This window comes from Schistosoma mansoni, chromosome 6 (assembly GCF_000237925.1).
Source record: "Schistosoma mansoni strain Puerto Rico chromosome 6, complete genome".
Lineage (NCBI taxonomy): Eukaryota > Metazoa > Platyhelminthes > Trematoda > Strigeidida > Schistosomatidae > Schistosoma > Schistosoma mansoni.
In genome coordinates this window covers 9,206,626-9,218,022 of record NC_031500.1, presented here as the reverse complement: position 1 = coordinate 9,218,022, position 11,397 = coordinate 9,206,626, and the positions used below count along the sequence as shown (strand labels likewise).

Sequence of the window (11,397 nt, the reverse complement as noted above, 5' to 3'; positions counted from 1 at the left end):
GGTCGATTGATTTTTTATCTGTGATGATGCTGATCTTATGAGAATTTAGCAAATGTATTGACCACAGCATTCAAAAGTCTATTTTCTAAGGTTTGTTGATGAGTATGTAATTGATCCTCTGTACTGGATACAAATGAGTTGCCACTTGTATCTAATCTTGAAATCTTTCTCAACTCCGGAGGTATACTGGTTCGATGATTTCTAGAGCACATAATTTAACAACATAAAATGTAAAAATCAATATAAAGACTGAAGTTCGTCTAAAGGTAGAAAATAGAATTACATATTATGTTTAGACACATTCAGCAATAAATGTTCACTAGCCTGTTAGCCAGATACTCTGAGGATATGGTATTTGATATTCTAGTTTGGTGTATATCTAAAAATGTATTTTGACACACCAGAGAATTGTTAACAGTATATGTGCTATTAACTAACAATCTGTTTTCATCAAGCCGTTGAGTTCCAGGTGTTTGATTACGGGCTTTAGATATTACAATGGAAAACATTGCATTTGTGTGTCCATTAGATAAAATTTGGTCGTTAGGGGTCATTGCAGGTATGAAAGACAGACTAGCACTCTGCATTGGTGAATCAGTGCACTGGCTAACATGAGAGAGGTTAGCTGCACCAGTGGGTTCAGATGCTGGGGCAACGGGGTTTGTTGTGACCGCAACAACGTTATTTTCGTTCAAGGTACGCTTTTGCGTTTGTCTTTGGTTGCTGGTTTTTTCCGCAAACATACTAGCGTTTTTAAACTTCGTAAAAGCACAGATTAGCTGTTCGATTCTTTCAACTGTTCAGCTAATAAATGGGAATCGAATCTAAACAAGATAGGACACGAGTAATTCTGGTACTACTTAATAATTCAACTATATATTCAGTAACAGTTAAAAATAGTACAACTAACCTTTAGATATTGACATGACTAATATTTTCTTTTCAACTATATTTACTGATTCACTCTAACAGATATATTTTTCCTAAAACACATCTTAGATAAACCTTTTTATCACTGATGTCCAAAAATTGATACCAGTTTCTATTGATCAAATGTGACAAAGTTAACAACATATATTAAATTTAAAAATGTAAGTTATTGGATCTCTACTCAGTGGTTCAAAGTTTTGAAGCTCACTATAAACCCTGAAGTCTCTGAATTCTATTATCTATTAAGTTGTAAATGTGCTTCACTAAGACGTCCCACATTGAGATGAAACAGTTGTCCAATACTTTCTGATTTTCAGTGGCTTTCTAAATAATATTAGTTTTGTACTTTTTATCTGAAGTTCTCAGTATAATAATCATGAATATAGGTATGATATCATAACTAACCTTACAAAAGACCAAGAATATTAATTAACTGTATTCCCTTGATTTCTATCTTGTTGATTATTACGTATAATAATGATTTTATCTTCTATTCGATTTGGTTTAGTTAATAAAGTAGTTTGTGAACCAATAGCTTCAGAATATGTTGGTAGATGAACTTGATTCAATGCTTTAGATGAATTAGTTGTAGATACATTTTGATTTGGTAATGATTTTGGCAAACTATTCACTTTGACATGTAAACAGTTATCATCAAGTAATTGTTTACTTTGCAAATATTCTATAGCTTTTATAATATCTTTCACATCTGTAATGATACAATTGTGAAATCCATCTAAAACAGAATATATTTGAAAGAAAAAAATGAACAAAAGAGTAAGCTAATGTGAGGACGGTCCACAGGTGAAGTTGAGGAAGCTCTAAGAAGCTCAGAAGGAGCTGAACATATTCCATCCAATCAGCTTTTGGAAGAATATTTTCAGAATGACTACGTGTAGCTTCCCTATTGGACAATTCTAATAACCCCCTGTGTGCGGATTAGATAACTATAATGATTTCGTTTTTATTAAAAACTGTAAATACCTGACGGTTTTGTACCATAATTGACACTGTTTGGAATAACATTTGTTCCACTTGTCTTCTGTTTTCTCACTTTTCGGCTTGGGAAGGTTCTAGCTTTCGAGTACTCAAGTATTTCGCGACATACTAAGAATATAAGTTCCAGATATAACAGTAAATAATAATATATCACTTAAATACATTTTGTATTGTTTGTTGGAATCTTTCCATTGATGTTTAGGATTGCAATGGATCATTCTCTTATTAGCATATGTACATCCTGTGCAAATTTACACGATACAGCTACATGGATAACACGATAGAGTTTGAGGCGAACGATACTGGGTTTCAGTTCCAGGGTGTACATCAGCTCTGAGATGTAGGTGCATCCTGCTGACGACTCCGATACAGAACGAAACGCGCGTCTTGGATTCTACTGCCAGCCGCCAACCATCTTAGCTAATAATATATTACCTTTTAAGACATTAACAAATTAAATAATAGCTGAGAAAAATGTCTCTGACGTTTCATAGTTACATGTTTCTACCAATATATCTTTACAAAACGTAGCTGATATATTTACTTGGTAATCAGGCTTCCATATATTCGGATCAGATAAGTCGGTGACAAATATATATATATATATATATATATATAATCTGTATCATTCACTTACACCTAACTACATACATATTTAGATACACTACACGTACAGTGCATTCAATCATTTTTAACCACAATGAGAAGATATGAAGAAATATGCTAATGTATTTATTTACTATCTTATTTCCATTTACTGATTTCATATGTGTAAATTTTTATAAGTCTTAATGTGAACATCGTCACTGAGGCATAAGTACATTTAGCTAACGAGTCCTAAGTAGGACGAAACTCATGTTCAAGATAATAATTACTAGCCATTATTCAACTTTATTCAAAGATTTTGACTTAATAACCATATTGAACTAATATGCTCAAGCATGTAAACGGTGATAAATTCAGCCATAGATATGAAAGGCAGTAGTTTATTTGTATGACGCCACTATCGTTTCAAATGGTCTTAAAACTTTGACCGATTAATGTGTTTCGTGTATTAAGTTAATCTTAAAGTAGTAGTATTTCAGCTTTACATCATAAATGAAGATTAGTAATACTAACTGATAGTCGACTTAGAGTTAGGCAAAAGAACGTTTTGATACCAAAAGTATTCGAATACTGATATCCACTTCCTAATATCTAAAATCATTAATGACGTTTTATGAATTACCGTGTTACTCCCAATTGTTTCAAAGTTATATGATTAGTACACACAGTGTATACCGCCTACAGATCTGAAGATCAGATAATATAGTGAAAGTTGTTATCAACAGTTCAGTAAGGTAATTGAATCTAATTAGCAATAAGTCCCATAGATTAATGTGCATTCCATCATTGCTGTTAACATTGAGAATAAAAACCAAGTCCCTATGGTTTTAAATACCCATTAAACAATTCTTAGATTTTCTTTAAGTACTTACTTACTTACGCCTGTTACCCCTCGTCGAGGAGCATAGGCCGCTCACCAGCATTCTTCATCCAACTCTGTCCTGAACCTTCCTTTCCAGTTCTTTCCAGTTAACATTCATCCTTTTCATATCTGCTTCTATTTCCCGGCGTAGTGTGTTCTTTGGCCTTCCACTTTTCCGCCTCCCTTCCGGATTCCAAGTTAAGGATTGAGTCGTGATGCACATTGGTGATTTCCTTAATGTATGTCCGATCCACTTCCAACGTCTTTTCCTAATTTCCTCTTCAGCTGGAAGCTGGTTTTTCCTCTCCCATAAAACGCTGTTGCTGATAGTATCCGGCCAATGGATGTTGAGTATTTTGCGTAGACAACTATTTATAAATACTTGTACCTTCCTGATGATGGCCGTAATAGTTCTCCACGTTTCAGCTCTATACAGTAGGACTGTCTTGACGTTCGTATTAAAGATTCTGACTTTGAAATTAGTTGAGAGTTGTTTTGAGTTCCATATGTTCTTCAACTGTAGAAATGCTGCCCTTGCTTTGCCAATCCTCGCATTTACATCTGCATCCGATCCTCCTTGTTTATCAACGATGCTCCCCAGGTACGTGAATGTTTCCATCTCTTCCAGGGTTTCGCCATCAAGTGTGATTGGGTTGGTGTTCTCCGTGTTGCATTTGAGGATCTTCTTTTTCCTTTGTGAATGTGGAGGCCTGTCGATGCGGAGGCTGCTGCTACATTTGCTGTCTTCATCTGCATTTGTTCGTGTGTATGAGAGAGGAGGGCTAGGTCATCTGCGAAGTCCAAATCATCTAATTGATTCTGAGAAGTCCATTGTATTCCGTATTTCCTTTCAGATGTCGAATTCTTCATAATCCAGTCAATCACTAGAAGGAAGAGGAATGGGGAGAGTATACAGCCTTGTCTGACTCCGGTCCTTACTGGATTTCTTTAAGTAGTTGGTACTAAACTAAAGTTTGACAGTATGCATTAACAATGAGATTTAAATACGATCAACTTGCCAGCCCTAAAGACGATAAAACCAGGGACGTAAATTTTACTACTACTAAACATTATTTAAGTATTCATTTAAAGAGCTCATATGCAAAGAAAGGTCAATCAAATTCAATTTTGAAAACTCCTACCAATTTCAATTATTTGCTCAACATTTTAAGTCCTTTTTGTACTTACTTATTACAAAATAGCAAGAAGACAGAATATATATCAATGTCATAATATTAAGTTTTCCTCTAAGTGTATATAACATTCGAAGATAATATTATCTATTACAAAGAAAATCAGTTATTTTCAGAAGGGATTTTGTGGATATTTTAGTAATTTAATAGTTGAAATCATGAATTAAGTGAAGCTAGACAAACATGGAAAACCTGGAAGCATTAGATGGCCGTTTTGTCCTCCTGTGGGAATCCTCAGCAGTGAGCATGCACGATTCTACTTCTCGAGATTCGAACCCAGGACTTATAAGTCTTGCTCGCGAGCGCTTAACTTCTAGACCACTAAGTCGGCTTCCAACGGTGTTAATGTCTAACTTCAACCAATCCATGAAATTGAACGACACAGTAACCTTTGTCTTTAGTGAGTTACTATCTAACAACAGACTCGGTTGAACTCCACTGGTTACGGCTTCTCAATAGAACTCCAGGAAATCAGTTATAATCATATATCATAATATTATAATATCAACACAAATCTATAATACATATCCATCTATAATGTTAGAGTATCCTTTAATAACAATACATTTAACATAATAACATATCAACTTACCATCCCAAGTTAATATGAAACCAGAAAATTGATTATGGGTTATTTCATGTAATTTTTGTATTAATTTATTCCAATTCATATTTTTAAATAATGATAATTGTAAACGATATGTAATTGGAATAGAATATCCTGGATTATATATAAAAAATTTGATTGCTAACATTGTCTTCAAATGACCATGTTTTTTCTCTGTTTGAAAGGCGGTAAAATAAAATAAGATAAATTAATTAATTAGTTTTAATAGTTGAGATTATGAATCAATTAAAGCTAGACCACTATGGAAAACCTGGAATCACTGGATGGCCGTTTAGTCCTACTCTGAGACTCCTCACCAGTGTGCATCCACGATTCCGCCTCGCGAAATTCCAACTCAGGACCTATCAGTCTCGTGTGCGAGCGCTTAACCACTAGACCACTAAGCCAGTTTGCATCCAACGGTGTTGGTGTCTAACTTCAATTAATCTCGCGGGGCGGGATCGTGGATGCACACTACTGAGAACTCCACAATGGGACGAAACAGCCATCTAATGTTTCTTGGTTTTCCATGCTGGTCTAGCTTCAATTGATTCATAATTTCAACTAGTAAAATTACTAAAATCTCCACAAACCCTCTTCTGATAATTAATTAATTATCAAATGTAATTATATTAAAATATATATGATTTTACATTTTTACAAAACCTGACTTATTTGAAGTTATTGTAATTAATGATCCAGATCGTGGTAATTTCATTAGTTTGATAATATAATGCTGGACTGGTCAACCACAATAAAAGTGAACACTTTCAAACTAAAACTAATGGCAGAGTGAAAGTTATATAATGCAAATCAACTTCATTATATATATACATATATCTATATGTGCATATTGATTATGTATTGTACTTTTTGTCATTGAATCCTTGAATAAATAATCATATTTGTGTGGTTATTTGTATTTGTATTGATGAATGTAAACATCTAATTTACTTTTGTAGATTCATTGAACAGACGATTCTTTTTAGGTATTTATCTAAGTATCTATTTGATTTAGAATGATAAAAAGAAAAGAAACACATTGAATCAATTTCTAACAAGTCGATGTAAAAATTCTTCAGTAATAAAGCAGCTTTGCTAGTCAAGAGAATCATGGTATTTATATATGATCAGTCACTTACTTACTTACTTACGCCTGTTACCCCTCGTGAAGGAACATAGGCCGCCCAACAACATTCTCCATCCAACCCTGTCCTGAATAATCTTTTACAGTTCTTTACAATTGTAATTCATATCTCCTTCTATCTCCCGACATAATGTTTTCTTTGGCCTTCCTCTTTTCCGCTTCTTTTCAGGAGTTCAAGTTGGGCCTTGCATTGTGACGCAGTTTGATGATTTCCTCAACATATGTCCAATCCACTTCCAACGTGCTTTCCTACTTTCTTCTTCGGCTGGAAGCTGGTTTGTTCTCTCACACAGAAGGCTGTTCCTGATGGTGTCCAATCAGTGAATGTTGAGTATTTTGCTTAAGCAACTGTTTATAAATACTTGTACCTTTTTGACGGTGGTCGCAGTAGTTCTCCACGTTTCAGCTCCATACAGTAAGACTGTCTTAACGTTTTTATTGAAGATTCTCACTTTAGTATTGGTTTACAGTTGTTTTGAGTTCCGATCAGTGAATTAGCAATTACCGAAAGTGTTTATTTCTAATCTTTTACTTTTAACTGTATTCCATCAATCGATTTGTCTGTTTTATGAGTATCTGTTTAAAGCATATGTAGATCATTAAATCACTTATTCTAATTATCTTTGAGAATACTTTCTTTCTTAACTATTTCAGGTATCCATTAGTGATTATGACCAATTATGATTGTTAATTCACAAAAACTATATGATTAACATTCTCTTATTAAGTCGTTCAGAGAAGGTTGTGATGGTTGATGTACCATATTATCCTTAAGCTTTGTATGTTGTTCGTCCTGATAACCGTTACTCGATAATGCTTCAACGATGTGTAAATCAGAAGGCGAATATGAAGTGTTGATTGCGCTTATTATTGAACCACACACAGATATCTTAAATTACAGGGACGTTAAGCAAGCATGAAAGAATAGTGCCGTAAAGCAAACGTGTGAGCGAGTTAACAAGTCAGCAAGTAAGCGATTACAGTGAAAAGGACTAGTATGTACATGTAAAAATATGAACAAACTCACTTGTATGTGAGCTGCTATGAGGTATGATCAACTTCAAACTAATACTCCTTACATATATGTACCATCATTTATTATTGTCAGTAATATAAGTCATAATATGAATATAAAATTTCTAAAAAATACTTCTAAACAAATTGTTTAAATACCAAAATATCTTTAACCCTAAATGAAACCAGGGAATAACTTTATACTTAAATGCTAAATCTTTAAATTCGATCTGATCATTAACTTAATGGATAATCATTTACACCAGTAGAATCACCACAATAAATATTTCTTTTGAACTTATTATAGTACTTACAAAATATTCAGTAGTAAAAATATAACCAAAATATTATGAAACAAACTAGGGGAAAATATTCACTTTTAGGTTATTTCTGAGGGTAACACCGAAGTATTTCACAGAATGTGATATTGTTTGAGTTGTACATTTCTCAATAAACATCTGCTCTGTGACAACATCCAGAATACTCTTCTGATTGTTGCTAAATGTGGTTTGTAGAGAATATTGAAATTCATAGTACTTTTAGATATCCGATAGTTACTATTGCTAGCTTATATCAAACAGCAATATTACGTAACCGTTGGTGATTAACTGACTAACATCTGACACTGGTGAGGTTCTAGTATTGATCCCTTGAGGCGAGGTCTTATTTATGGTCTACTGAAGAATTCTATAATATGACGAAATAAATATCAACTATACAGAAATAAAATTTAAAATTTGAAGTATAAAACAAAATTAGAAAATACGAAATTCAACAAGGAAATTTCTGAAATCTTGAACATTCATTCAGAATATTCGACAACCACATGAGTAGTCATCAGTTGAGTTTGATACATAGACTAGCAATTAATGATGTTATACTCATAAAACACACAATCAAAAAATATAAATCTCAATAGGTACATGAGTAGCACGTTTTTCACACAAAGTTAAATAACGAATCTGTTATATCCTGGTGAAGACATAAGTACGAGTAACTCCTAGAACTTATTAACGGACGATTATTCTATATATATTCTTATTGTTTAACTGTTGAGTAATTAGATTGTGTATATCTATATTCATCTTATTATAAGCTTCATTTTGACCTATGACCTATTACTGTACGATTTACTGTTCCTAAATTATACTCAGTTTATTGATTACTGTCTCCCACGTTCACAGTCACATTTGGCTTGGTCTTGTACAATTATTATTTTCTGTTTTATAGTGTTATGTGGTCTGTCTGTCGGGTATATAAACCAAGTATGCTTGAAATAAATGATTCGCATAGCAGAAGCTCCAATTGTTGATCTGGACTCAATTGGAAGGGCTAGGCGGACAAGGGACCAGTAAGGACGCTAGACTGCTTATACTGGTCGAACGTCATTGATTTGGTAGTGTTAAGATTGGAGAAGTTGTATTTCGATAGGTGGATAAATCACCTAATTAAGAGTGGACATAAAATCATAACGAATTGGATACGGCCTTCTTATTTTATAGTCCTAACAAATTGGCTACGGACTTTTATAAAGTCACACAGAATCTATAATAAATTGACTGGGATTTCCATCATAAAATTGAAATAAAGGTTCCTAAAACAGGATTACTTAGATTTACACGATTTAGTGACTTTTGATGGTTATCCATACATAACATAAAGTGTAGGGTCAAATTAATTCACTAAAACATTGTTGTTAGTATTGGGTCAGAGGAAGAATATAGTTTACTGCTCCACATTCTTAAGTATATTTATTAGTCTATGTTGCTACTGTGAATAAGAGATATTAGTTGTTTAGTCAGTTACAATATGCTTTATTAATCACAACCAATACACACCTACTTCAGAGCAATCTAATTTAGATGAATACATGTGTCCACATATACATGGAAGATATTTCATACAATTTTGATAGGACAATGAGAAGACGGAGTTGATCTGAAAAATATGATGTATAAATGCGATACAATTCAAGCAATCTGGTCGCACATATACTTGTCAAGGCATTTTGTATGAAAATTTATAAAGGTCAAATAAACGAATGTTCAAGTAAACTGTTAACTCGGTCTTCTCAATGTACAACCGAAATATTTTTGACAACCTAATTAAGCTGTTTACAAGTAGTATATGACAGTAGGATAAAATATTTTCGAAATACAGTCCGTTTCATATTTTTTCAAGTCATCATACTGGGCAGACCAGCCCTGTATAAAAATTCCCAAAAAGAAATTTCGAATAAACATCTACAACATTGCATAATTTTTTTTTTGATTTTTGAAGTTCTACTGAATGGGGTCAATGCATTGTAACTTAAAGTTGGACTAGAAAAGCTATGTTATATATGAATATCTTCTTGACAGCATTCCTTCATCACTTCTCATTTTTACAAACTACAGTAATTACTTATTCACAAACCAGCTCATTAACAGAAATCACCTCATCGCAGATATTATATCAAACTCACTTTATCTGAGAGAAACTTTTACCATTGTCATTGAAATTACACATGATGTATAATGTTATTGGTCATTGCAACCTAACACAAAATAATTAATTGGCTCCCATACTCGTCCCCTTAACAACTTCTCCCATTTAATAACTAAATAACTTCAAACGCAGATAAATATCCATCTTATATTACTTACGAAAAATATTTAAATAGTAGTTTCAAATGTACGTACTTTATTACGTTGATTTGAATGTTCGAAAGACTGGGTTCTATGGCTTTTATTGGACATTTGACCAAATAACTTACATATATTCATATTTACTTCATTTAGTACCATATATTTGGTTAAGATAAAGAATGTTTAGAACAAAATAATCAGTATACTAGTAAAATTTCTGTTTCATAAACAATTAACTTTTATAAGCAAAGATGAATAGTGGCTAGCAGTGGAATCCAGCCTGACGCGCGTTTCGTCCTATTTGGGACTCGTCAGCTGGATGTACCTGTATTTCAGAGTTGATGTTCACTCAAAATATCGGGATGAAAATTTTTTTCAGTAGTGGTTAGCTGTCAGTCATATTCAACTACAATTGTTTACAACTGGTTTTTTCCCTAATGACATCTCTTTTCATTGCATAATAGTTTTGAAGCATGAAATTTTATAATATTTGTTTTCAGTTTCTTTCAAATATAGATGATCTCAAAAATAAGCGAACCATAATAGTGATACTTCTTGAGTTTTTCAGTACTTAAATTCTTAATAGATTATAAACATTTTATGATAGTGTAGTGGCTAGTCCTATGTCGAGCCCACATAGTTTATTTTAGCTTTCAAACAGACCAGTTTATTTATTCTTCTTGAGTCACATTTCAACCTTGTCAATTATTCACTTATCAACCTTGACTGTTTTTATATAAGTGTGCACTACTTAACTCTTTGTTAAATTGGGTTGTTCCACATGCCTTCTTCATTTAGCGTCATTTTGTTTTGCTTCTCTTTCCGACTAACGATTGTACAAAATATGCGTATTCAAAGTCCATTCTTGTATTGAATTTATTGTATTCCGTTATTTACTAACGCAAGTTAAGTCGATAATTATATAGGCGAATTGACAATACCTATATTTCAATAACAATCAACATACGATCCAAATAGAGTCAGATCACCGAGCCACGAGGATTGTCGTTATGTATACATTTCAATAACCATCATTAGTACGATCGACCTACAGTTCAGATACAGGGCCATTACAACAGCATCTATGTACATATGGTCATATATGTAATTGGTATAATAAAATAAATTAAAAAAAAAAGAAAATTCTTGAAATAAATAGATGTTTGTGGGAAAAAAGAAATGGCTTAGAAATTTGAAGAGGCCTCCTAAGTTCACATGGATACGGTGGGAACAAAACGACATATCATATAATGAACATAAAATAGACATAATTAATAGATTCAAAATAATCAATAAAATAATAGGACTTCTTCATTTTTAGATTCAATAGAAAGAAGAACAATGAAAAACAAACAATACTAAGTGAATTTAAACTTCACTTCACCCCATCGCACAAGTAAGTGGTTATCAGG

General features: G+C 32.9%; 1 protein-coding gene across 1 annotated transcript in view; it reads right to left on the bottom strand.

Annotated features, from left to right (window-relative positions):
- Nucleotides 1-5,970, bottom strand: part of Smp_141940 (hypothetical protein) — a 6,840-nt gene extending 870 nt beyond the window's left edge. The window contains exons 1-3 of the mRNA XM_018798190.1: nucleotides 5,864-5,970; nucleotides 5,183-5,371; nucleotides 1,336-1,666 (exon numbers count right to left, since the gene is read on the bottom strand). Of these exons, the coding sequence (XP_018653156.1) occupies nucleotides 1,356-1,666; nucleotides 5,183-5,371; nucleotides 5,864-5,915 (552 nt within the window). The 5' untranslated portion in view covers nucleotides 5,916-5,970 and the 3' untranslated portion in view covers nucleotides 1,336-1,355. The remainder of the gene's footprint in view (nucleotides 1-1,335; nucleotides 1,667-5,182; nucleotides 5,372-5,863) is intronic.
- Between the last annotated feature and the right edge of the window lie 5,427 nt (nucleotides 5,971-11,397).